This window comes from Pseudochaenichthys georgianus, chromosome 19 (assembly GCF_902827115.2).
Source record: "Pseudochaenichthys georgianus chromosome 19, fPseGeo1.2, whole genome shotgun sequence".
NCBI lineage: Eukaryota > Metazoa > Chordata > Actinopteri > Perciformes > Channichthyidae > Pseudochaenichthys > Pseudochaenichthys georgianus.
In genome coordinates, this window is record NC_047521.1 from 14,046,928 (window position 1) to 14,074,893 (window position 27,966).

General features: G+C 42.0%; 2 protein-coding genes across 6 annotated transcripts in view; one reads left to right on the forward strand and one right to left on the reverse strand.

Moving 5' to 3' along the window:
* The window catches only part of LOC117464446 (neurotrypsin), a 34,375-nt gene extending 30,645 nt beyond the window's left edge, over positions 1-3,730 (forward strand). Inside the window, exons 11-14 of the mRNA XM_034106881.1 lie at positions 829-1,104; positions 1,637-1,756; positions 1,854-2,122; positions 3,139-3,730. Of these exons, the coding sequence (XP_033962772.1) occupies positions 829-1,104; positions 1,637-1,756; positions 1,854-2,122; positions 3,139-3,689 (1,216 nt within the window). The 3' untranslated portion in view covers positions 3,690-3,730. The remainder of the gene's footprint in view (positions 1-828; positions 1,105-1,636; positions 1,757-1,853; positions 2,123-3,138) is intronic.
* A 7,918-nt stretch (positions 3,731-11,648) lies between these two features.
* Positions 11,649-27,966, reverse strand: part of LOC117464452 (calcium/calmodulin-dependent protein kinase type II subunit gamma) — a 34,429-nt gene continuing 18,111 nt past the window's right edge. The window contains exons 12-23 of one of the 5 annotated variants that reach the window (XM_034106889.2): positions 27,801-27,843; positions 26,762-26,824; positions 24,070-24,110; positions 23,166-23,249; positions 21,850-21,894; positions 21,703-21,748; positions 21,446-21,520; positions 18,456-18,596; positions 16,614-16,689; positions 16,396-16,490; positions 14,748-14,984; positions 11,649-14,200 (exon numbers count right to left, since the gene is read on the reverse strand). In XM_034106889.2, coding sequence (XP_033962780.1) covers positions 14,752-14,984; positions 16,396-16,490; positions 16,614-16,689; positions 18,456-18,596; positions 21,446-21,520; positions 21,703-21,748; positions 21,850-21,894; positions 23,166-23,249; positions 24,070-24,110; positions 26,762-26,824; positions 27,801-27,843 — 942 coding nt within the window. In that variant the 3' untranslated portion in view covers positions 11,649-14,200; positions 14,748-14,751. The remainder of the gene's footprint in view (positions 14,201-14,747; positions 14,985-16,395; positions 16,491-16,613; positions 16,690-18,455; positions 18,597-21,445; positions 21,521-21,702; positions 21,749-21,849; positions 21,895-23,165; positions 23,250-24,069; positions 24,111-26,761; positions 26,825-27,800; positions 27,844-27,966) is intronic. The other 4 variants (XM_034106890.2, XM_034106891.2, XM_034106892.2 and 1 more) reach the window with 4 other exon arrangements.

The following is a 27,966-nucleotide window of genomic DNA, read 5'->3' on the forward strand; positions in this document are numbered from 1 at the left end:
ACTAGAATACAGTTATAAGTACTTGCCCATCTGTTACTTTAGCGATTAGCCGGGATTAGTTTTTACACCTATAGAAAGGACATATTTATGCACAGATAACAGACATGGATAGTTTTATAATTACCGGTACAGTGGGTTATAGTGGAGTATTAGTTTGATAATTATAGGTAATAATGAAGTAATACCTATCCAAATAACTGATGAAATAACTGGGAAGCTTAGTTTGTATAATGTCTGTATAAGTGGGTAATATTTATTATATAACAATAACAAAGAAAAAAAACATATTAAAGACAATAGTCAAGCTAAAAGTAGTAATAGTAATTTAATATTTTTGGTAACAATATGGTTACATAATAGGGTTGTTTTTTCTGGCATTTCAACAATATAGTATAAATGTTGAGAATAAAGCTAAACCTGTGGTATATGCGCTAATGCTAGTAGTTTGATTTGTACTCATCATTTCTAGTTTATTCTCAAAATGCAAAAAGACAAAAATCTTTCTTTGATATTTCGTTTTTCTTATGCCTGGACCTCATACTGAAAGTGTATTCTCAACACTTAGACTTAATGAATTGAATTGCAGATTTATAAATAATGACTTTTTTTCCTTTAGCCAGGTCCTTAGAGATCAATAGATTATCAGTGCGATATTTGAAAGAAAAAATGCTAATATGTTGACATTAATGGGGTGATCAAAATATTAGGACTGTATTAACTTAACCTTCCACATCGTATGAAAATGACTTGCAGAATTGACTGTACATTACTATGCATTTTAATCATTCTTATTTAGTTAATCTCACCAACATTCTTTCTCCCCCTCAGTCTAGGAGCAGTAGCAGCGGGGGGGTTCGGTCAGGGCAAGGGGCCGATCTACCTGGACCAGGTGAGGTGCACGGGGAAGGAGGAGTTCCTGGGGGAGTGTCCCTCTCTGGGCCAGAGCACCCAGAGCTGCAGGCGGAGGGTGGATGCGGGGGTGAAGTGTGACGCCCCCCCTCGGGAGTCGGCGGGGGCCAAGCCTCGGGAGCTGAGCTGTGGGCTGAGGAAGCTGGGGGAGGAGGAGAGCAAGAGGGAGAGCCAGGGGGAGGGAAACATGCTCAGGTAGGATATAGGACAAAGTGTGGAGGTAGAAAACATCGAAATCTGAAACTCTGTCCTGGTGACATAAGAGTGGCAAGTGTGAATACAGAACACACAGTACAACATTTCCACAGTAAAAGAGTCTATATTATATTTTAATTTAATTTTCAGAATAAGAAATATAAACTGCTTTATGTTATAGTTACTCCTATAAAGGATGGGAACATTTATATTCAAACTAATATTTAATATTCCATTCCTCACATACTTATGTATATCCTACTTTATATTTTATATTACTGTACATTTTTTATTCAACATGTATATTTTCTACTTTTTCTAATGCTAATTTATTTCTATTGAGATGTTTACATTTTGGAATGTTTATTTCTAGTCTTTTAATTTGCAAACATTTCCCAAACTGGGATCAATAAAGTATTTCTTATCTTATCATATCTTAAGACAAAAAAAAATGCCACAATGTAATTGAATTTTTGGCCTGGTCTTTGGTTAGATAACATTTTGATTCAAATATCCTCCCATTGGCTGTCAGCACCTCGTGGCCCTGGCGGGTGTCGGTGTGGCTCCACTCTCAAGAAGATGGCGGCCCCCTCTGCAGTGGCACCCTGATCAGCCCCTGCTGGGCCCTGACCTCCGCCTCCTGTGTCAGCAGGTGAGACCACCGCTGGACTACAAATATATACAAAAAAATCAGTGAGAAGAAGTCATAACGCACTAACACTTGTCTCCACCCTCCTCCCCCCCTGCAGGTTGGGCAGCGACCCCTCCAGGTATGTGGTGCGCGTCGGGGCGTCGGAGCAGACCCTCACTCCGCAGCAGGTGGTGGTCCACAGGAAGTTCAAAGGTCAGAGTGGAGGTCACGATCTGGCTTTGCTGAAGCTTCCCAGCACCAAGGGCCACTGCCTGACGTTCGACCCCAACACCAACGCAGCATGCCTCCCAGCTGCAGACGCTTCATCAGGAGGGATTCCTCCTTCTTCTTGCGTTGTCATTGTTACCGCTGGTTTGACAGGACCAGGTATGTGTTTTTCCTCTCAAGTGTACTTCAGTCATATCTCTTTAAATATAAAAGAATACATTGTATATCCTTTTAAAAAGGGTTTCAAATGCCACTCGTAGAAAATGCTACTGTGTATCAAATGAAGCATTAATTAAATAACAGTCAGACATCAGTCATTACCTGCTTCCGTTGGTTGGCTCTGTGGATGTTAAAAATACTTTATTGTTTGGTTAATAATATGAAAAAACGAATGGAAAAGTATATCTGAACATGGTGAAAAAATGATGGTCTACTTTCTTGAAAATACAGAGAAAAAGTCAGTATACCATGTCGAAGAAATTATAGTAAAGTATGTTGAAAATATCTTTAAAAAAGCCTTTGTATAGTATAAAATATGAAATGTTTTATTTATTTATTTTAAAATATACATAGAGTATGTCAAAAAACTACATAGCACAGTATGTCAAACATTTCAGTACAAATCTACATAGTATAGTATGTTGAAGATATTCAAAAACACAGCATAGTATATGGTATGTTTAAAAACATTCAAAGAAAATAAAAAATGACATAAGTTGAACATTTTAGAAAAAAACGACATAATGCAGTGCGTCGAAAATTTCAGAAAAAATGACAAAGTATAGTATGTTGATCGGTACACGTAGTTACTTTTCACTTTTCTGTAGCAAGATTGCAAAGAAATGGCAAAATCCCAATCTATCCCCTGATAACCTCCTCATCAGCTGTTCTGTATTTAATGCTAATCAACAAATGTTACGATGCTAATACTGTGATTAGAAAATAGATCATATACTATGACACTTATCCTCACTATGACACACAGGCATAACAGAAAAAACAAGCCTGTCAGATTTGATTAATGATTTAAGTTTGTTAATTAGATATAACTCTTGCACTTCTGAAAGGATTGATTAACAGTCGCATGTGATGTAATCAATACATTGTTATTGATTCACTTAGAAATTAATCAACTAATTGTTCATTTATATAATCTCTTCCCTCCTCTCTCTCAGACTCAGTTCTTGCATCCTGGGTCCCTCTGATGTCGCCATGGCAATGTAAGAAGCGCTATGGCGACAGCTTCTCCAGCCACGGCACCCTGTGCGCCGGCAGCCCTCCAGACACCAGCCTCCTCCACGACAACGGTTGTCAGGGCAACTCTGGCGGCGGGCTGGTGTGTCAGGGGGAGTCCGGTCGATGGTTCCTCACCGGGGTCGTCGCCGGGGGTAACGGCTGCTCCGACCCCTCCTCTCCGTCGCTGTACACTCGAGTCAGCCGCTTCAAGAGCTGGATCGAGGAAGTCACCGACACACACCCAGAGGAGGCGCACACACACACAGACACACAACAAGATCTCACACACACTGACAGTGACCCGACACACACACACAGCGAGGGCAAGAGCGAGCACTCCCACGTGCACAAACACACACACGATCAACAGGAAACAAATGAAATCATTGAGATTACTAAGAAACACACTCATCATACACACACCAAGCAGCACGTTAACACACACACACACCACGGAGGGGATGACACAGACGCACAGATCCTGGTCTGAGTGAAGCTGACCATCTGACCATGTGAGCGCCTGAGGAGGAGGAGGAGGAGGAGGAGGAGGAGGAGGAGGAGGAGGAGGAGGAGGAGGAGGAGAGTTACAGGAAGTAAACATTAAAGAACAGAAAGATGCCTCTAACTTAGGTCAGTGCAAACATGTCCGATCTGAACTCAGCGGTGTGTGTGTGTGTGTGTGTGTGTGTGTGTGTGTGTGTGTGTGTGTGTGTGTGTGTGTGTGTGTGTGTGTGTGTGTGTGTGTGTGTGTGTGTGTGTGTGTGTGTGTGTGTGTGTGTGTGTGTGTGTGTGTGTGTGTGTGTGTGTGTGTGTGTGTGTGTGTGTGTGTGTGGACGTGGGCAGACCTTGCGGAGTGTGTGTGTGTGGGTGAGTTTGAGTGGCTTTACATGTGAGTTACAGCCCGACGAGAGGCCGAACAAAGACGTTTAGGTTGAGCCTGGCATGCTGATCGAGGCCTTTCACTGATACCCCAACATCAAAAAAATCAGCATGGCATGTATTTTAAGTGTTCTAAAGATTCCGGGGATATTTCTGATGGTCACACGAGACTCTATGCTAAAAATGCACCTATTATTGTGCGTCTTTTGTGTGTTTAGTGACGGAAATCAACTAACTAACCACCAGAACATCTAGAATAAAGGCTGACTGTGTTATTGTTGTCCCTCTAACATTATAGAGGAAACTCAGATATGGGCTTTTTTCCCGCAGGGCTCGTCTCTTCAGGCTGTTGTCTGTTTCCTAAACTGATGAAAGTGCTGTTTAGACCCACGACTAAGCTATTTATCTTAGGACCATACCAGTGATTCTTCATGTTTTAGTGTATTCATTCCCATTTCCAATGATGTATTTGTCTACTGTTGACTATTTATAACTATAAGGTTAATTACATGTGTGCTGTACCTACGTAATGGGTGCTGCTTATTAATAAGGAACACTTGTTTTAAAAGGTTACAAGTGTTTATTAATGAAGAACTAACAAATAAAAGATCAGCATTTAAAGAGAGCAGGTTTATAATAACATCTAACTTCTGTTGTTGGCTAACACAACTTTGTTTTTAAGGACTTCTTAGCATTTATAAAGGGAGGCTTGATATCAGAAAGAAGAGACACTGTATTATTAAGAGAGATTATTCAGGAGGTTTTCTACCTGAGTGGTAAAGCAATACAAACCATCGATAAAGGCATAGCCAACATAGTTTAAAACCCTTTTATAATGGAGGTTTCGTTATAAGGTGGCTGATGATGATGTAGAGAGCCTCACGCACTTAAGCATAATAAATGTGAGGATTTTCTCAAAAGCCTTCCCCTTGCTTTCATGGAAGCTGTTGGTTTCCATTGATTTCACAACGAAAACATGTTGAATCCATCACGATAAATGTTAAATCTGCATTATTTCTGTTGTCAGAGCCCCATTAATGCTGAGAGGTACCGCAGTGCTATACCTTCTCAGATCAATTCAGCTGCATTACCTCGCAACAGTAATGGGGAAAAAAGACATGGTGATGGAATACTCAACTCACTCAAGCTAATTGATTTCAATTCCAAAGGGAAAACTATAGAAACATTGGCAGCTCAAAAAAAACCTACCAAATGGTTGTCAGCAATTATATCAAGTGTACGTCATTTTTAGTTCTAGATAAAACTTGCAAAAACATCGGTGTGGTCCTTTAAAACTGTACAGGACAATTCTCTCCTTTGAACGCCATTGTAAGATGACTGTCGGGTCTTTAGATATCTTTTTGTATGATTTCAGCAGAAGGTTATAGATAGATAGATAAATAGATAGCTCTCCTCCTGAGATTAGATATGCTGCTGCGTTCTCTTTTAACTGAATTAGATAGCCGATCTCTCGAAGTTAAATGTTGTCTGTTATTCTGCGAGATGTCATTTAATTTAATTTCAAACCTTTATTTAACCAGATTGGTCCCATTGAGATCATAGATCTCTTTTTCAAGGGAGACCTGCAAAATGTGCCATCCAACCAGAAGATGGCAACATTGCTCTATTTTTTCACGGGGCCCCGTCTGCTGGATAACATGGCCCCGATACTTCTTTTGATACTGTTGCTATAAGTGTAAGGACTTGTGCTTTGATGTACTGTGAACCATTGTGTCGTGAAGCATCTTGTAGCCTGCAGACTGTTTCTCCAACCTGTCTGCTGTTATAATCCTGTACATTAATCTAACACCTCCTTCCTCCCTGACGATTGATGTGTTACCATGCAGATCCTGTAGGTTAATGTAAATACTGTGTGTCTGAGGGAGCAGTGTGGAGAGTTTCCTGGTGTTACACCCGTCAGCTGCTCCTCAGTGTAATGTGCTGAATCATGGTTGAGTATTAAAACATATGGTGAGCCCTCAGTGTTGGTGTCTCTTCTCTTTCTTATTAGGCTATTAAATAATACACGTGAATAAACTGTCTTCGTATGTTAAAAGAATTATTCGTCCACAGAAAAATGTGGATAACATTATTACATTACATGTTGTTAGACACTTTTATCCAAAGCGACTTACATACTCAATACTGTGGACAATCCCCACAGGAGCAATTTGGGGTGAAGTGTCCTGCCCAAGGACACAACGACATGCTGGGTTTGAACGGTTTGAACCTGCGGCCCCCTGATCCCAAAACCAAGGCTCTATCCACTGCGCCACACGCCTAACAAAAGCAAATATGTTAAAACCTAATAAAAAAACTAAACACAATTTGCACAGTATGATACAGATCTCAATTATGCAGTCCTATGCTCATATTTCCAAAAATATTTTCACTAAAACGTAACTTTTTAAACCCTTAAATGGTTTATTTCTCCTGTGGGATACATGTGTAGCATACGGGTAATGTTATTCTAATTATGTAAATCAAATCAGTGTAATAACGATGTAATATGGGTGTAATAATGGTGTAGTATGGGTGTAAAATACATAAAATATGGATTTGATAATATATTAATGTATACCCTTAACGTTATGGGCGTCGCAGCCATTCTATGAGGGTGGGACAAGTCCCCCCCCACTTTTTCAAATGATTAGTTTAGACCCCCCACTGCGGAAAGTCCGTGAATCGGTCCATCCAATCGCCGCATTTGTAGAGCGCTGTGTCAGTGGTTCACTATCAAATCCATTCCACTTGCTTATTGAGAGAATGTCCAAATGAATGAAACTCCGTACCATGTTTTCACTGCTACTTTGTACCAAGGCAGATTCTCACATAGCGCGCGCATGTTCAAGGTGTGTTGTATAGTTGGACAGCTCAGATCTGTTGTATGAAGCGATGCCGGTAGCGGAGGTAAGGCACACACACCAAATGTTCAGGAAATGGTTAATACAGCGAAAATCAAAGCTGACGATCTCTTGGTTTGATATGTTTTCTCCCCCAGACAACATGGACATAAGAAAAAAAATGTCAAAGAAGAGGAAAGTAAGTCTTCAGCTGGTAGCAGTTAATCAGTTAACAGTGATGGCGGCGGCGGCAAAAGCGTCTCATTTCTGGAGAGGAGTGTCGTCTTTGTGTCATGATAGACAAATACAAATACTGAATAGTTTAGATGAGAAAAGGCATCGAAATGCCAGGTTACTAGTATTTATCATGTAAACAGGGAACATGAATAACCCGATCTCTATGTGCTCATGTAAACACCATGATGTCCATGTAGCAGGCCCGGTTCCAGAACAAAATGACTAAGGGTGCATCTGAGATTAGAGAGGGTGCAGTGGTAAAGTGCTATTTTTATAAGTAGGGAGTGTAACTAACACCCTCTATGGGGGTCCTCACCTCCTCTGGGGGGGCATGCTCCCCCGGGAAGATTTATTTTTAAATATTGAAGTTAAAACCATCAATCTGGTGCACTTTGAGAGCAACATTAAGAGATCTATGGATCTATGTGCTCTTTGCTTGATTCATGCCTTCAGTCCCTTATCACGTAGCAGCCTATACGAGCATGGCGCCAGTTGTTGTAGCCAGTTGTGGTGAGGGCATCTGACTTACTTGAACCGAAATGTCTACATGCATAGCAGAAGATGGCATCTTTTTTACATGAATATTCCATCTCTGTTTTGAAACCATGAGCTGCAAAATGAGCGCCTTACCCCACTGTACAGGCGAGTTGGGTACTTTTTTAAATATATCTGGGCAGGCTCTGTTTTGCCGAGGTCCTCTGGCACTTGCGGGCCGCGGAGGGGTGGCGGTGTTTGGGGTAACGAAGACGGCTGTGGCTGCTCCGCCTCTCTGGGCGAAGGCGGGCAAAGCCGGCGAGTCGGGCGGGAGGACGTTAGTGTCCACGACAGTAGCATAATGTCCCCATGATCTGAACTGTTATTACCTGCAGAAAATGCAGTGTATGCTGGCGATAAGGGCTGGTTGTTTTAACCATTTTCTGATCCATCACTGACTGCTGTGTAAGCACCTTGCAGATGATGAATGTCACAGGGCACAGGTCACGCGCACCTGACATAATAACGTTACTTACCGTTTAAATTGATCAAATAAATGCAGCAGACAATGCTATTCAACCACAATTACAAGTTATTTTATTTCAACTATATTCTTCTTCTTCTTCTTCTTCTTATTATTATTATTCTTATTACTACTATTGTTAGTAATAGTAGGCAAAATGTAATTTTTTTCACTTTTAATTTTTTTTTTTTTTACTTTTCATTTTTCAAATGAGGGTGCATAACGACTCAACTGAGGGTGCAATGCACCCTTTTGCACCCCCGTAGAACCGGGCCTGCCATGTAGAGACGCAGTCAGTGTTTTTTACTGGAGCCTCAGTTCAATAAGAGATTATTTTCTGAGTTCTTTAACTTAGGTAGGCCTACTCTCTCTCAAAATGGTAATGTGCATTATGTTTTAATTATACTTCTTAACATTCAGAAGCTTTTTGTGTGTTTATGTTTTACTGAGTGCTTATAGGCCATTTACATCCCAGTATTCAGTTAACTGTTTATTTTCTGTGCACATTACATACATAGCTAATATTCTACCTACTGCTTGGGACTTTGAGTCTTCAAAATGTCCAATGTCACAGCCTGGGACTTAATTTAGAGTCAGTTGTATTTACATTCAGTATGACTTGTTATGATTCAATGTGAAAGAGTATACTGCTCAATAAATAATGATCACTTCACCACCTCTCTTGACATCTAGGCGCTTGAGAGTGAGTCAGAGGCAGAACACAGGGACAGTGGAGAGAGGTTCATTGCTGAGGTGAGTGATGAAAGGGAAATGACAGTTTAGAGAAAATTATGATGTGGACTCTCATCCCAGAATGTTAAGGAAATCAGTGGGGATATTGAACAGGAAGCATTTCAGTCAAGGGGCATCATATGGCCAATATAGACAGAAGAGCAACATTTAAGTCAATGATACCATTCCTAGGTGAACTTAACATCTGTATGGAGTCAGATCAGTCTCAATATTAATGAATGCTCACAGAAGGATTCACAAATGTATTTTGCGATTTATATATAAATGACTCCACAACAATATCTCTCAATGCACTCACAAATATTTATTGTTGTATATAAATGTACAAAAAATGGGCATTTAAACTGCTTTTTATTAATTCAAAGATGGCTCTGAATTAATAATCAAATATGCTTCCTTTCTTTACTACTGGATGAAATTACAAAATGTACCCATCATTTCCCTCATGCTAGTATAGCCACATAAAAGTATCAAACCACCTGTTAAAATGCACCAGAATACAGGAAATCCCCACACCCCCCGTTAAAGATGTCCCCCCCACATTCAGGATGCTTCCTACGCTGTAATGAATAGTGTAAGTGAAAAGATTGCTTACAAACGCTGTATTGTAAATGAAAAGTAAATCTGCTTAGCTGCTGCTCTCAGTCACTCTTGAGCTTTGTTAATCTTTTCTTTTGTTTGGACTGAAAACTGGGGAAACAGAGGAAAGTCCCGCTGCAGCGGATTGGCTCATTTTATTGAAAACTGTAGAATAAGTGATTTATAATGAGTATAAAAGACTCTGCTTTTGGGACATGGCTGAATATTGTGAAAAAATATTGAGTAGATTTACACCGTTTCGACAAATAACAGAATTGTATTCAAGTTTTTGAAGAGAGTAGAGTTGTAATTCCCAAATGCAAAACTATCTGCTAAATGTATTACAAGTATCAACATAGAAAGTACTATAATGGTATTATATATTTTACATCACTTATCAACAGAGCATCTCCCATATATAAAGCTCAACTGTAGTTTCTGACCAAACACAAACTGTCCAACAGAAAAAAACGTCTGTCCTTTTGAAATGATAAACCAGAAAAAACGGAAAGAAATACCAATGTACCGTCAGCAACATATTGAAGAGACTATTCTGCTAATGTTCAGGTTTTTAATTTGTATCTTGAGCCTCTGTGACATGTTTCCATGCTTTATTTTTCTCATACTGCCTGTGCAGCAGCACCTCTTTTCACCCTCTGTCTGAAACCAGAGCCCAGTCTGCTCTGATTGGTTAGCTGGCTCTGTTGGGATTGCACAACCCCTAACTTACAAGGTGTCGGAGCACTAACCAATAGGAGTGTGAGTGTTTCATAGTGATGTCATTATGGTACGGAAGAAAACAGTAGTCCGATGGAGGCGTTTCAGGCGGGGGGGGGGGGAAGTGTGTGGGAGAGAAAACCCACTTTGGGATTTTAGCCTTTGCAGACCATTAACATGCACTTAAACTCATAACACTACAGGAAAGGGATTACCCCAGAAAGCATTATAGGGCCCCTTTAAATATTTAAACGTAACAGGAAGAGCTGCTTAAAGCCTGCCTTCTAACCACTGTCTCCGTAACAGAAAGTATAAGAAAGTGCAATTCTGTACATTTACTCTGGGTCACGATATTATTATATTAAATTATAACAATTATTTCGGTGTCTTTAAGGATGAGGTGGTGCTGCACCTGCTTAGAGCTTGGACAAATGTTTCCAATTTTGACTAAGATTAACAAATGTAAACCTGTCCTTTAACACCTCAAAAAAGTCAAAAGTAGCACTTTTTTTTTTATTGACTTGGAAAGTCAAAGGTCAGGAGGCTAACAAGACACATTCTCTCAAGAGTTTCTCCCTTTTTTTAAAGTCTTAAAGAAAGTGTGAATGTCAAAGTTAACCAACCACTGTGAGCCACACACACACACACACACACACACACACACACACACACACACACACACACACACACACACACACACACACACACACACACACACACACACACACACACACACACACACACACACACACACACACACACTGTATAGCCGTGATTGTTTTATCCTCTGTATGTTAATGGCCCTGGAGGATATGCCGCGTTATTCAGGGCTTAATCTGACTTTATGCGATGACAGAGACAAGTATAGAGGGCAAATATTACGCCAGCTGTGACGCCGGCTGGTGTTCAGAGCATGCAACCGAGCTCAGAAACTCCGTCCAGTTTCATCCAGTGCGCTTGTTTTACTCAAATTAAAACCATTTTTCCTTTATTAAGCAGTGTGTAAACGTCAGCCGAGACAAAGTAGTTCCCTAAAATTGGACTACATGAGCAGGTATTCAGCAGGACTAATACACGTTGCAGTGTTACGTAATTGGAAACGTGCGCTGCATAAATTATCTCTATGACCTCCAAATTTGGTGATTTCATGTTCAGACTGCGGATGGAACGTTCTCAAAATCCAGGCTGAAAAGATAAAAAAATGCACAGGCCAAAAAAGGTTATGTTGTCATTTGAGGGAGGAATTTATTTCCTGGACAGTATAGGTATGTTGCGTCAGACAGTTGAGTTAAAAATCACAACACATTTTTTAGCAGATTGGTCTCGGGATAAAGATTTTCCAATAAGATATTTGCTGGAAAATGAACAAAAATGGTTGTGTGATGACAATCAAATCTAGATAAGAAGAAAAGAAAATGAAATAAGCCAGTCAAGAGAGATAAACCAGTGCTGAAATAGTATTTTTATTAAATACTTTCAAGATCCAAGTTTGAAGAATAACAAAGCTATGATGAAGACCAACTAACACTCAGACAAACACTTGATAGTCGTCAATTCATGGTTGTATTTCATTGTACATCATGATCATGCAAAAAAACTCCAGCATCCATGTGAAGGCTGGGGGAGAAAGCGCAGCCCAATAGTATATCATTACAACGCAGGGAAAACGCTAACATCGAGGGCCTCATACCAAGCTACGGCTCCTGAATCATTTTTTTTACAAATTTTGCGTTTTTTTTAAATATTTGTCATGTCACCTATTCAACATTCTGGATGGAGAATATTCTTATTTCAAAAGATGCAAATATCATATATTAACACTAGGCTCCATCCTTATTCAGGTAGGTACATGGTAGAAATGCGTAACTGAAACATGCATATAACTAGGTCTCTGGTTCAACAGCAGGTCACACACACCTGCACACCAACTCTCTCTCTCTCTCTCTAACTCCTCTCCACTGAGCAGGCACCTTTAAAACCACCTAGGGTAGATTACATTAATAAATAATTTAGTCCTGATCATTCCCTCATTCTGTTAATTTGTGTTGTCTTGACTTCCTCCCTCTTTCCCTTTTGTATCTTTTAAATGTTTCTTTTTTTCTCTGTGTTGCGAGGGAGAGTGCAGAACTCCAGCTTGGCAGGTCGGCAAATTACCAAACGACAAGTTAACAGGAACAGCGACGACGACGACGACGACAGATAAACTCAAACCAGTAACACGGGAACAGAGAAACGACAGAGAGGTACAAATAAACATCTCAAGAGCAGGGGGCTCGTTAGTACACGTGGGGGAAGATGGGGGGGCGAGAGGAGAGGGAGATATCGGAGGGGGGAGGGTTTAAGATACGACTGTCGCGGATGGATGGAGACAATTAAGCAGCACAGCAAGGGTGGCGCCGTGGTCACACAGCAGTGGTGCAGATATGTTCCAAAGCCTAAAACACACCACCAGGCGTGTGTATGTGTGTGTGTGCGTGTGCGTGTGTGCATATGATATAAAGAGAGGGCTCACAGCATTATGGGATCAGGATGACACAATGATGAAGGTCTTCATGTTTAAAAACTATTTTTCGGACTTTCTATTTCCTTTACTCCCCGTCTTTTAAAACAGTCTTACGGCCACGGGACTGGAGCTGCTAGCCCACACCAGCGTTTATTTTTTATTTGTCGTGAATGATTAAGAGTTTCTAAAATGTAAAGGATGAACTTTAAAGGAGGAGAACTAAAGCAAATTTAAAGAAGATGAGGGAAATGTTCCTAAGCTAGATGGGGGTCACAGAGGTCATGGGGTGGTTCCCAGATGCACAGGATGAGTGTCTCTTAGATACATGTACATATATTACACTTTTCTACATATATCTATACATACACTGTACTTACACAGTGATTATAAACAAACCAGGCCCTTGCAGTAAAGCAGAGAAAAGGAGTGGGTTAAAAGAGGGAATGGTTTAAGAGGGATAAAAAAGGAGAGATTGGGGGGGTGAATGAGGGAGAGGCGGCGGGCAAACATGCAAAACGCAGACGCCTTCCCCGGGCCGCTCTCTCCCCCCACTGCGTACAGACAACACAACGTGGTCAAACGTTAGATTTAAACTTGCACAATTAAAATCCCTCTTTTTTTAAAACGCAGCTGCTTTAAAAAATAAAATAAAATGAAAGGAGCCTTGAATATAACATCAGTCAGACAAAAAAGAAAAAGAAAGGTTATTCACAGGAACGCAAAGGGAACAGGACGTTAAAAACACAACAGAAACACGTAACCTCAAATCAAACGCCCCCCCGCCCCACCCCAACAACACCATGTTCCGTCCGGTCGGAAAGAAACAAGCACACAAACGAAAACACAAACACATAAAAAGCCTAAAGTTCTACACTTTGGTGCTTCATGTTTTTGATATCAAGTTTCTCTCATCAAGTTTTCTGACTGAGCCCACTCCCCCCCTCTAAAATACAGACGGGGAATTTCTCCCTTCATCTTTACATCAACGTCCGGGTCACGAGCACAACACTTTCTATCTCAGCTGCTAGCCTCACACTCCCTTCTGCTCTCCCTTAGATAGTGAATATAAATGCTTGGTTGGGTTTTGGTGGTTTCTGTTACATCTAGTCATAATTTACACAGCATATTCATAACTCATACTCATAAACTGTCACAAGTTCAACTGTAAATCCTCTCCTCACGCAGGACGTCTCATCTCGCGCGGGCAGAAAAAAGATGGCTGCCATGGGGAGGGATAGAGGGCAAAGACTCGCCCTCCAATCAGGCGCCAGATGCATGCATCATCCCATGGGGGCGGTGTCTTGTGTTCAGCCAGCCCCCAGCAGGTCAAAGGGGGGACAGGATTGGTTGGTATCGTGGAGAGGGAAGCGATCTCGCCCGGCCGGGCTCCTGGCACTAGCCAATCCACGCAGAGGACGTGCCTCTTAAACACGCTCGCTGAAAAAAACTGTCCCCCAAAACACACACTCCAGTAGACTGGAGGCTCAGGACCACTGGGGGGGGGGGGGGGGAGGAAATGGGAGAAAACAGACCCCAGTGTTAATTATGGGCTTGATGAGGCATTGAAATAATGATAATACATTTCTATTAGTTGTCATTGAATGTGGTCATTGTAGCTGGAAGAGCAGTAGCAGGTGATCCAGTTCATACTGGTGTTAGCTTTTAAGTGAGAATAGACGCATTTTTTGCTTTGACCAATTATAAGGTAAATGATGATTTTATCACTAAAATTACCTGAATAGATAAGTCCTAAATAAGTCACTAGTGGAAGGTCCTGAGAAAACCAAAGTGATCTGCTTCTCCTGCAATGTTTTCTAATGCCTTTTACTTTAACCATCATCTGTAACAGTTGTATGTGAACAATGCACCTTTCTAATGATTTTTGTAAGAGATGTATTTGTAGAAAGATGACATCATCTCTGTGAACATCAGCTCTGTCTGTGTGTGTGTGTGTGTGTGTGTGTGTGTGTGTGTGTGTGTGTGTGTGTGTGTGTGTGTGTGTGTGTGTGTGTGTGTGTGTGTGTGTGTGTGTGTGTGTACCTGATCACTGTAGTGGTGCGGCGGGCGCTCCCGAGCAGTGGAAGTGGACGTTCAGCCACTTGCCTTCGCGGCGATGCCACACCCTGGTCTCCTCTGATTGGCTGGACCGAGGGCGGCCTGTGGTGTCCACAAACTGTGTGAGGCGGATGTAGGCGATGCACGCCGCTTCCTCGCCGATCAGGTGCACGTGAGGGTTCAGCAGGGTGGTGTGCACCGGCTTGCTGTTCTTGCTCAGCACTGGATGGAACAGAGATGGACCAAAACAATGAACAGAGATGGACCAAACAATGTTCAAATATCAGGTAGACTGGATTTAGAGTTTTTTTGCTTATTTTCTGTATGTTCAGTCTCCCTGGGTTAAATAAAGGGTACAACAAAACAAATGTATTATTATTCGTGAAATAACCATAACTACTTGTCAATTGATCAATTAGTCCATCATTGACCAAAATCAGATAAAATAAAAATCTTTACCTGGCTGGTATTCTCGTGGATTTTAAATTGTGTGTGTTTCTATGTGCGTGTGTGTATGCGTATGCGTAGTGCTGCGTACCTGGACTCACATTCAGGTTCAGGTCCGGACTCAAGACCAGAGGTTCAGGTTCAGGTCCGAACTTATAAGTCCGGACCTGAACCCATGGCTTGTGTCAAGTTGTGTGAGTAACTAAAGTGAACTTATTGTGAGCTAATTATCAATTGAAAATTATAATATTATAATCAACTCAAATTTAAACTCGTCAGGTTTATTGTGCTCCCTTCCAACTTGTGTATACATTTCTCTACAAAGTACAAATGTAAAAATAACACTTTTTGCCACTTAGTCTACAAATGACTTATGAGAGCAACTACAGTGAACTACTACAAAGTTCAAACGTTTATTTCATTGACCAAACTAAAGTAACCAAACAGTCCCTGAGCTGACTGAGCCTAAATCCCTAAAACGTTGCTGAAAGGTAGAGTGTAGAGTAGACTATACACCTACTATACAGTATAGGCTACACTGTGAGTGTACTGTACTGTCTGTATACCATGTATTTTCTACAACTCTACATGTGTACATTATACAGTACATACATAGTGATGTACATACATACTGTTAGAAATTAAAATCAATGTTGATATGGCCTAATTTTGAATTAAATACACTATTTAATTTAAATCAGTTTTATTCTGAAAAAACCGGAAGTTCACACTATTTACTTAATACTTTTATTCTGAAAATGCTTCACTTCCGGTTAGCATTAGCATGTGGCGAAATGCTCCGTTTTCAAACCGTGAGTCGAAGGTGAAATGACATGTGATGTTGTACACTGAGCACACTGGGATTAGCACTCATTTATTGACGCTGAATAACGTTCATCAGGGAATGTTTAAATAACCACAGACACCAGAATACACGTAAGTGCTAGTTTTTTTCCGAGTCCAAGTACCGGTTCCTGACGTTCCGGTTTTAACCGGACTTGAACCGAAACTTTTTACAAGTCCAGTACCGGTTCGGCGTACGCAGCACTACGTGTGTGTGTGTGTGTGTGTGTGTGTGTGTGTGTGTGTGTGTGTGTGTGTGTGTGTGTGTGTGTGTGTGTGTGTGTGTGTGTGTGTGTGTGTGTGTGTGTGTGTGTGTGTGTGTGTGTGTGTGTGTGAGACTCACAGTTCTCAAAGTAGAACTTGTGGAAGTCCATCCCCTCCACCAGGTTCCCCAGGGCCTCGGGTTCAAAAGAGGTGAGTCCAGGATCACAAATCCTCCTGAGGGAGCGACAGAGAGTACAAGGAGCCAAAGAAAGACATTAAACACATAAGAAAAAGAGACTAGAGAAAATAAAGCACATAATACAAGTCTAGTAAAACCTGTCCAAACATTTTACTCACGTGTAGGCATCGAAATCTCCATTGTTGATGGCTTCAATCAGCTGCTCCGTTATCTTGATGATCTCCTGCTTACGGACTGCAGAGAACAGAGAGAGAGACAGAGGGAGGGTTAAAGGGTGAGGAGTCAGTGAGGGGGTGAGACAACAGCTAACTGTGTGCTGGTTCTGCTGGATGACATGTCCTCTCATCAGGCTCTGTGGCTCCTCTCCTCCTTAACCTCGACACTCGCCCCCAGCGCTCTCCCACTGCAGCTCCACCTCATCACTGTCTGTCGTCCTGCTTCTCGCCTTCTGTGTCACACACAATCTGACTAAACACTCCTCTCTGCCACCAAAACAAAAACAGAGACATCCTGCTTGTTCACAACATTGGCTTCGTCTGACAGAGAAACATGGAACTCGGACTGGCTTTTTCTGGAGCTTTCAAACCCAGTGCTTGTCCTTGTTGCGGCGGAAATCTCCAGGATAATATAATAAGTGGAAAACAACATTCAAGCTCAACCATAAACTAACTTTTGATACTTTAACTTTCAAGAAAATTATAATAAACTGTATATATTTATATTTTATCATATTTACAGCTGCTTCTGACTTGGTTTACCAATAAATAAACAAACAGTTAATCATGCCAATAAAGCAAATGTTTGTCTATGATTTGATCTCGAAACAGAACCTTAGATTTGAAAATGACCCTTAAATCTACTGTTTTTCAATATTAGCGAGACATTTTATAAGTAACCTATTCACACATAGAAAACATTAAAGAGACCACATGAAAGGTGTTATCAAAATGCCTCGACAGTATAACCATGCTTTTCGCAAAATCCATCCAAAAAAGGAAAAGGCTGGAGACATTCTCTATTTTTCTTCTGGTCAACAAGTCCTGTTAGAACACCAAAACCAACAATGATCCTATTAACCAGACCTAATCTGAGCTAAAAGCGATGTTTTTCTAAAATCACATTGATTAATACTGTAGAAGTTTATTTTGTCTCAATCCCATAAATCTATCATCGAGTTTCCTTTAATATATGCTTAAAGCACAAACAATGTGTATTTATCCGCTGCTTAAAATAGTCCCAACCAATGCAATTTTCACTCCCATTTCAGGTTTCGAAAAACGACATTGTCCAGCGGTTCAAGGACATTGCTTTAACAAACCTATACATTTGTGATATCTTTTTTAAGATGTACTTCTTTATTTTTGTGTTGTATCACAGGGTAGGGTAGTCAGGAAGTATTAAGATACAGACTAAAACATTCTCGGCAAAAGTAGCAGGAAGTCTTTTCGTCATCAAGCTTGAGTCCTACCGCTGGCCAAGCCTTTAAAACATGTATGTTTTTAGGTCTAAAATGGAATGTGCCATGACAACCGAAGCATCATGGTGATTCTGTGGCATGTTTTGTCTACATCAACCCTTATCCAAAGCGCACATCAACCATTAGTCCACAAAGTGCTTCTACCCAAACATGTCATTCAAAAACATTGTTGGTTCTGATCTTTTGATGGGACCAAAATGAATAAATAGAATAACACCAGTCTCATTCCTTCACAAGTCATTATAGTGATTTCTAGTGATCACCTTTGTAGCCAAACATGTATCAAACCAACTGTTATGGATGGGATACATGTGGAGTTATAAGCCTCATTTCCTACAACAAATAACTTTGTGAGATTCCAAAATAAAAAGGAATGACTTCTGATAATGGGCGTTATCTGCAGGCTGCTTTTTTTTATGAATCCTGAGAAAACTACCATTTCAGTAATGCAAGGTTTGAGTGTGCAACAGCCACAAGTGAGTAGAGGGCATGGAAGCAGAGTTAGTAGAGACTGTGTTCTTACTCGGCTTCGTGGTGCTGCTAGCAGCCACAGAGTTGCTCCCTAGTGGAGCGGCAGGCATGGAGGACTGAGAGAGCTCAGAGTCAGGGCAGGAGCTGTTGCCCGTGCTGTTCCATGCCATGCGCTTTACGTCATGCGGTGGAACTGAAACAAACAACGGATGGTCAACAAACACAAAACACATGGATGGATGTCAACACACACACACACACACACACACACACACACACACACACACACACACACACACACACACACACACACACACACACACACACACACACACACACACACACACACACACACACACACACACACACACAAACAAAACGGAACAAAACATGTGTTAGTGTTCAGTAAAATGAGCAAGAAATAAACACTACTAGGCCTTTTCCAGACTCATGTGCTGATTTGCATCTCAATTGAAACGGAGTCATGCTGATGATACGCTTATCCCAAGACTGGCAGAATCATGGCTGGGACTTGAGGGCAAAAATGGTGGATACACTCATTTAATTTTCTGTCAATTCCTCAGAAATAAAAATAGTTCTGTTTTTATTGAATGAAAGATGCTAACAGAGCTACGCTAATATATTGATAAACACACTATGCATTTTTTCACAATAAATGTGGATCACAGTGATTGTGTTTTAATCAGCATTTATCATGACCCTTTAACTGGGAGGGGATCTCACAATTCTATTAAACATTTTAAGGTGACAAATCCATCTCAAATTGATTTTCATCATTGGCTCAATTTCTGGTTTTAAATCGATTCTCCATGCAGTATGTAGGGGGGCTCATATTAGGATCTACTCGAGACCACCGGTGCTAGCTTAACCTATCTTGAGTTTTTTTCTCAGGAACACGCCAATTTCAGAATGTATTAGCACAGTACAAACTGGGATTTTTCAACAAATCTGGCCGTGATCACATGGAGGCAGGTGAGCACGCTTTGACCCGACATCATGCTGAGTTGTGTCAATTGTGTCTTGTATCCGAGATGGGTGAGATCTCAGTTAAACGAGGCTGTTAAACTGGTAATGGAAATGCAAATCAATACAGCATGGTTTGACTTGGCGCACCCCGAAAAAGGCGTCATAGGTAAAACAAATAAAGTAAATAAGAGTTAATGAGGGTTTATGACAGGCATGCGGATGGGTAACACAGGGAGAGGAGGGCAGCTGGGAGCGAGATCAGTACAGCTCTGGTTGTGAGGCTGTGTGATGTGGAAGTCATTTTACTGCCAGCTCTGATCACATCAACTCTACTCTTAACGCTCGTATACATTAACAAAGCCTCGTGTGACGAGCTGCAGCACCAGGCAGACAGAGGATGGAAGCCATTGTTCGTTATTAGCTCATGTTAGGCCTGTAAGGGAAATTTAGCATGTTCAGGAAGTAAAGTGGGAGCAGAGGAAGGAAATAGGAGAGGAGGAAAGGAGATGGCACTGCTCCTTAAGTGCAGGCGTGTCTGACAAGAGCAGGAGGACAAAAGGTCAAGAGACGAGAGGAGGGATTAGAGTGGAGAGGGGGAACGAGGAGAGATAACGACAAGAGAAGAATGGTGTATTAGAGAGGAATGGAGAATACATTGGATGGGATTAAACGACATGACAGAGAATAAAGCATCGGAGTAGAAGGAAGAATGAAGGAGGACAAAGAGGAACCTGATGCTCTATGGTGTGCAGGAAAGTCAGCCTGTCAGACTGAGATCTGGGCCTAAGACACACAGCTGCAAGGTCAGCAAGGCTTCCTCCAGCTGTCACATTAGGAGGACATGGGGATAGATGCAGTGATCACCAAGAAACACACACACACACACCAGTCACACACACACGCACATTTCAGGGTTCCCACAGTGGCCCCGATGTAGAAATCCACAACTATTTTTTAATGCTCTCCAAAGTTAGGTCAAAGTACGGAGTTCCTGCTTTTTAGTTTTTTCTTTAAGTGTGTCTGAGTACAGTGAAGTCCAGGTGGTGAGTCAGTTCAGGTGCTCTAAAGAAGCGATCTCACAATATATTACAGTTTAAATGGATATACATGGCAGGAAATGACGGTGTGGGATCAGTGTGTAAAACAAGTTGTAAAACGCAGTCTAGTAATGCATCCCTGTTAAACTAATTATCCTGTTTTATTACAACTTGGGTTTTTGTAGTCCCGGCCTATTGGTTATTATGATAACATTGCACTCAAAGTAATTGAAGAACAGAAAGTGCGACCGATACAAATCTAATACCATTTCATTGTCAAATGGTGTTGTAAAATTCAGTTACATTTGTAAGTGTGGGATGCAGGTTCAGATTTATACCACAGCAGTCCCTAAACTCATTCAATTTTTACTTTTATGTAATGAAGTATGCAGATTTATACAGTAGGACAAAACATTTATTGCCTGAAAAAGTTAAATTAAGGCAGATTAGTTAGAATATCAAAACCACTTTTCTTCATTTATTATCTTTGGTTCAAATTAACATTGACTCGATATAAAAAGTGATGATATCGTTTTATTTTCATCAAAGGTTATATTTTCTCAGTACTTTCATACCATTATATATTTATAATTGGATAGTTTAGTGGTTTTTTCTCGGATGTTTTAATTCCACCACTTATTAGACACATTAACGCAGGCTGTTTTATGAAACCCTATTTTTCCCCCGATACAATTTGAACAGTTAATCCGTGTTGAAAACGAAAGAAGGAAAGCTGTTAATAATTGTTATTAAAATGAATACCAATATCAAATGTCAGTGTTTTTCCCTGAATGTAGGTTTTAAAAATATACAAATTAATATTTCAAAATGTTCCAGAACCAGTGGGAACCCTCAAAAGAAGCTTGGTGGATCAGAGTGAGGGGGCTCAAATATGTAAGACTGCCAGTGACTACAGAAAGCCAGGGTGGGAGTGGGAGGTGGGTGGGTGGGTGGGTGGGGGTGTTAGGTCCTTGCCAATGGCGACCGTAAAGCTTCTGGTTGCCATGGATAAACTTACTGGCAGGGGAGCTTTGAGGTGAGGGCAGAAGTGGGGGCATCTCCTCTGTGGCGCTGCTCTGCGCCGAACTGTCCGCTAGAACAGACACACGATAAGTACACACACGCACACAAACACACACCACAGGCAGACAGTCAAGATTCTGCGAGACATATGTTGAATCTCAACACACCTGCCAGCGACTACAGTCAAATACACACACTTCAGTAGATGGGAGAGAGAGAGGGTGGGTAAGAAAAGGAAGAGAGGACTCAAACCTTTCATTTCCTCCTCGTCGTTGGTGGCGTTGCTCTCTGTTGATCCCTGGAGAGCAGTCAGATGAAGAGAAAAATAGTGAGATTAACACTGCCCGCTTTAGAAAGGTCCAACAGACCTGAGGTGGAGCTGTCAGACACACGCCTCACCTTAACTCCATCAGGAGGGTTGTGCACCACAGTGCTCTGAGATTCCTGCATTACAACAACAACAAAAGTCAGTCCAAACATCAGAATCCTGAAACATGGCCTCTCAACTGGATTTAAAGGGATAATTCACGCCTAAATTAAAAATACAAGTGTTGGAGGTATCTGCTGTAGAGATGTTGGCCTTCTCTTGCATATAGTGAAGCTAGATGGCCTTGTTTTAGTGAACTGTCCCTTTAATCTCTATAATCTACCTCAGCCATTATCAAACTCTACCCTTCCTTACTAGTTGTGTCGAAAACACATGAATAGAGATTGGAGACAAGTCAACAATTGTTGTTATTTGTGGGTCATTATTTATCGATTAAAAATCCTCATCAGAAAATCAGAAAGTCCAAGTCGACAAATGTAAATGTGTTCCAGCATAAAATACAATACCAGCAAATATTAATATTTGAGAAGCTGGAAAACATAATTGAATGTCCTTTTTGCTTCAGCACAGTGACTATAGTTAATTAATTTTATGGTTTTGGCAGATGTTGATCAATTTATTGACTTGATGTTAGCATATAACGTATTCCAAATTTCATTAATCGTAAACGTACAATTCGTCCATTCATTTTCTAGCCTACAATAGCTATTCTAATTCTCTATTCCTGCACCACCAGTTGAGAAGCACTACATTGTCAGACCATAAAGTATTATGTCATCAAACCCGTACAAGAAGCACTATGTAACACATGCTCTAATGCATCTTACATCACAACATGCTATTACCACTACAACGAAAGTTTGGCAGTATGAAAAGGATGTCAGTGGGGATTAACGGTTAATTAATGGTGGAAGGAAACGGGTTAGCTTGAGACAGATGGTTGGGTGTTGGTGTTGATGGTTGCAATGCGGGGTTGGGTTTAGTGGAAACTTAAGGGATGGCTGGTTAAGCTTTGGGAGAAAGGGGAATAACATCGAGGCCAAATAGGATAGGAATAATGTATTCGAAGATGTCATCTAAACCAGGACTCTACAGTTCTCTGTCACTGTCATATAAGGTTCATGCTGCTTGGGAATCTACACGGTGCACATGTGAAGCCTTAAATACAAGTACAATAGAGAGCATGTTGAATTATTTGCACAAAGTTTAATAGATTTCCAATTGAGGAACACATGTGCACCCAGGGGATGGCTGCTGCTGGGACGCGGTGCTAGATGAAGGATGATAAACAGCGACTATGACGATGAAGGATGAGGCACAACGGGCTACTATGCAACTACTGGGGGGGTTAAGAAGCGGGAAACCGACAGTGCAGCGGCTACTGTACCATCTGGGCGTTGGTTGCCATGTTGGTGTCTTTCAGGGCATTGATGGCGCTGACTATACTGTTCTTACTGTTGTTGGTAGAAGGCTGGGACGAGAACGCAGACACTCAGAGTGAACAACAACATACGTTTACGTGCACACACACACACACACACACACACACACACACACACACACACACACACACACACACACACACACACACACACACAGTAGTATAATGCGCCTTTTAGGGAATGGGGCTAATGTCAGTTGTGGCTCCCGGGCTGTTGAGAGCTAACAGGGTAATGAGAGGGTGAGTGGCACAGAATGGCCTCTAGATCATCCTTTTAACTGCCTCACTAACTCGCTATGCCTCCGCCACTTAACTGCACAGAAAGACCCCTGGGGCAGAGGAGAAATTGAGGGGAGGAGGAGGGGGGGGGGATATGCTTAATAGCAGTAGAGAATGACGCAGGCTGCTCGGAAAAGAAGAGCAGCAAACCTCTAATGGAAACTGACTAAAGAAAGTGAAAGAATAAACTAAACATTACAAAAAAGAATATATAGAATCAAACAAAAAATGTCACTGAAACTGAAAAAAAGGCCGGTTGAATAGAGCTTCTCAAACTTGTGGATAGAAGTAAAGGAACTCTGATATCTGAAAACAGGCCACAGAAGGTTGAGAAACCCTGAGGTGCAGCATAATCCCCTATAGAAATGAATAGGGAGTCTGAGCCAAAAAAACTCAACTCTGGAAAAACCCTGAAAAACAATCATTACTGTATGAAAAAGATATTCCTCGACATAATGGGAGTAGGAGAAGTGAGCGTTAGAGGTACGGGAAAGAACAGAAGGCAAGAAAGGGGTCAGTTAATGGAGGAGACAGGACACAGTGTAGTAGAACAAAGAGGTCACAACCTTACCTTAGCAGAATCAGACTTCTTGTTGAGTAAACTTTTGCATGCTGTAAAAAAATTAAATAGATAAAATATAGAAAAAAGGGAGAGAAACAGGTAAAAGGTTAAATGTTGATGACAGCATCCGTGTCATTCCCTACAGCTCGCTTTTTAGCTTTTATAGAAATGTGAGCAAAAACCTGGATGTACACGCTATCTATGAAACCACTGAGCTTTTACGCCAAAGCACGTCTGCATGTTGCAGAAGGAATAACATGCATTTAATGGATTTCTTGCGTTTATTTCCCCCTGGCTGGACATGTTGCTACACTCTGCGAAACCCATTCGCATCATAATCCATTCATTGCCATCTGGGGAAAAAAAAGAGAAACCTAAGAGCAAAGTAAACTTCCTAAATCCATTTCCTGTCTGTAAGACCCCAGCAGAATTAGAAAGAGAGTGATGGGCAGACTGTGCTGCCAGGACTGACGGCCATGAGTTAATGTAAATCATTGATTCCCTTTAAGGGCCCCAGTCACTTTCCCTCTCAGTCGAAAGCTCTCAGCCGTCCGTCGCTTCCTTTCCTCTAATTTCCTACAGACATACACAGGTTCCAAAAATCTTATCTTGTGTTTCTTACCTTCCAATAAGAAGTGGGAGAAGGAAAGAGGGGGAGAGAGGGGAGGGTTGAAACAGAGGGCTTAGTATTTCAATACACAAGAGTGGAGATAAGGGGCAGAGCATCTAGAGCAGCAACATACATCAAGTGACAACTCATGCTGCCTAATCTTGGGTTCGCATTGCTCTATATACAGCTTCCATCTTGACCTGGCCATGCAGCAACCAAAGAAGAAATAAAATCAACTTGTCATTCCTTAACCAGGGGAAAGGGGAGCGGATTGTTGAGAGGGAAAACATCTGCTCTTAATTCGGATAAATCTTTGACCAAACAGCCGTCGGAGTGCTAATTGTGACAGCATGGCAGCACAATGTTCACGTGCTCCCTAAATCCGTCCTCCTTAAGAGAACGGTCACAGTTTCACGTGACAGGACGGGTCAAGTCAAGATGACCCACAGTAGGAGGGCGGCACCACTTGGTGATGAACAGGGAAGGACGGATTAGAGAGCACCTGAAGTTGTATCACAGTTTTTAAAATGTAAAACTAAGTAGGACATGCACATGCAAAAGGCTGCATGGAAAACAGCCTTCTAGAGACCTAGATAGATGCTTCAATACGCATACCATTATCACATATTGCTTTAATGTCATTAAAGCCTAGCCATGCGTTACAGAGATATGCAAGGAAGCACTTGGAGTTCAAAAATAATAATAAAAAAGAGCCAGCATTTTGCAGTGACGAGTGACGTCATTAGAGGACTAAAAGCAAAACAACAACAACTAATTGCAAATGGATTTAGAAAGGAGAAGAGTTGAGGAGTCCAGTCCAGGGCGATGATGTCACACATGAGTTCCCCGAACACTTACAAAACAGGCAACGTGGTCCAGTCTCCGTGAGGAAGCCCGCATTCAGAGGCCTCTAACTCACAATCAAACCACCACAAGCACCCGAATCTCAGCGCACCAATCACACACACCAGGATTAACAAATGTGTCTCCACTGAGGTCATGCCTCTTTTACATTATCTTTATCCTACCTGCACAGAACCTAGTTACCTATTGATATATTTATGTAGAGTGTAGAGCAAAGAAGATTTACTTGTCTGATGGAAAGGTGACAAGAAATCCAGTCTGCTCCACACTGTCTGTCTCTAAAGTATCCATGGAGCCACCATCGGAATCGCCGACCTTCACCACCCGCTCCCACCCAGCAGGATGAGAGACGAGTCTGATTTTAGCACTTTCAGAACAAAAGCATCAATGCCTCGGTTCACGAAGGATAACGTGTGTGTGTGTGTGTGTGTGTGTGTGTGTGTGTGTGTGTGTGTGTGTGTGTGTGAGTTTGTCACCGGGTATTTGACACCGTTTGCTTGTGGTTTTTCATTAAAGAGGCACCGAGATGTTTCTGAAAGTACTAAAACAGACGTCAGCAGGGGGAGATGAGACGTGCCTTTGACCTCCGGGGATTCATCAGGAAGGCGGCGTTACAGCAGTTGGCTCCGGTAGCAGCAGAAAAGGCATCACTCCCATCCTCCGTCTCGGTCCATTTCTCTCCCCCTGCTGCTCAACATCCGCCTTTCCCCTCCCCACCAGACCCAGGTTCGACAATGGCAGCACGCCAACCCAGCTCTTGCCGGCCCCCTGCAGTGTCAGTTCCCTGCCCCAGAAATACAAGCCTCTCCTCGTCCCCCTGCCCCCGTCCGCCCTTGTGCCCATCCCCTCAACACGCGGCTGGGGGAGAGCACAGAGGCGTATGGGGTCAGCTGGAAGTCTGGATGGAGCACGCTAAAAGTGATGATGCAACTTATTCTGAAGATTAAATGGGGTATAAAGGTCAAAGCTGAGGTGTAAATGTAAAAAAGCACTTTGGAGTGCCGGCTGAACTAAATCAATTAAGTGATGTGGAGTAAAATGTGATTCCTTTGCATCACAGCTGATACGTATGTGTGTAAGTATGCAGTATGTGGATGAAGATGCTAGCAGAGGCTGCATGCAGGACTTTCTGTGGTGGATATAAAGTCCCTACGTGTCATGTACTATAAACCAAAGAAGTAAGCTGTATGTGGAGAGGAAGTGGATGGGCGTGTCTCTGGGACGTACCTTCCTGAGCCAGTGAGGCCGTGGAGGAGGCGGCAGCAGCAGAGTTGGTATGCTGCCGGCCCACTATTGGACAGAAATGCTACAGTTGGGTGGGCTATACAAGTTAGGCAGGTCTATTTCACGCTGTTCACTCGTGGGCCTAGAAAGCTACGGGGCATGCTCGCTGCAGCCCAGACACATCACAAGGTCTGATAGGAATGGGCTGAAACACAAGACGTGCAGCCCTGTGGTTTCCTAGGCCCAGGGCTGAAATCATTAGCCATCGGATGGCCATTACTTAAAGGCTGAGAATAAAGCTTCAACCAAAACACTTCGATAACTAAATTAAATAAGACAGTTTCTTAGCAGTCACCTTGCCCCCAACATAAAACATCTTATATAAGACTAGGCTTCCCTTTCTCAAACATGCAAACGCTCCGCAGGCGGCAGAGAAGGAGGACACACACACACACACACACACACACACACACACACACACACACACACACACACACACACACACACACACACACACACACACACACACACACACACACACACACACACACACACACACACACACACACACACACACACACACACACACACACACACACACACACACACACACACACACACACACACACACACACACACACACACACACACACACACACACACACACACACACACACACACACACACACACACACACACACACACACGGGGAGAGATAAATTAGCATGAACATAACTGGCGGCCACATAAAATCTTGTACATGAAAGAATATCACATATTAGCCTGCTCCGATACATCAGGACGAAATACTCCTATCATTATACTCATTAACACTTTGCTTCCATCATAACTTGAAGGAATTACATGTTTCAATGTTGTAAGCAAGTGTGAAAACACAAAAACATATTGTTATTTCGAGGATGAGTGGGTGAGTGTGTGTGGTGAGGGGGTTAAAAGAGGTGCAGAGGACTCTATCCACTCTCCTACCGCCTCTCCCTCTGCATGTGCAGCGTGGGAGGTGGAGGGCGAAGGGCACACCCACCTGAGAAGTTTCTGGACACCAGCATGGTGGTGAGAATGGCTCCCTGGAGGAGGAGAAAGAAGTGAGGGAGGTATAATGAGCGCAAGGAGTTTTCGTTTTATCGAACAGGATTTTTCTTCACGGCTCTGCTTTCATCTCTCATAAGACAGTGGTATGTTTATCTTTA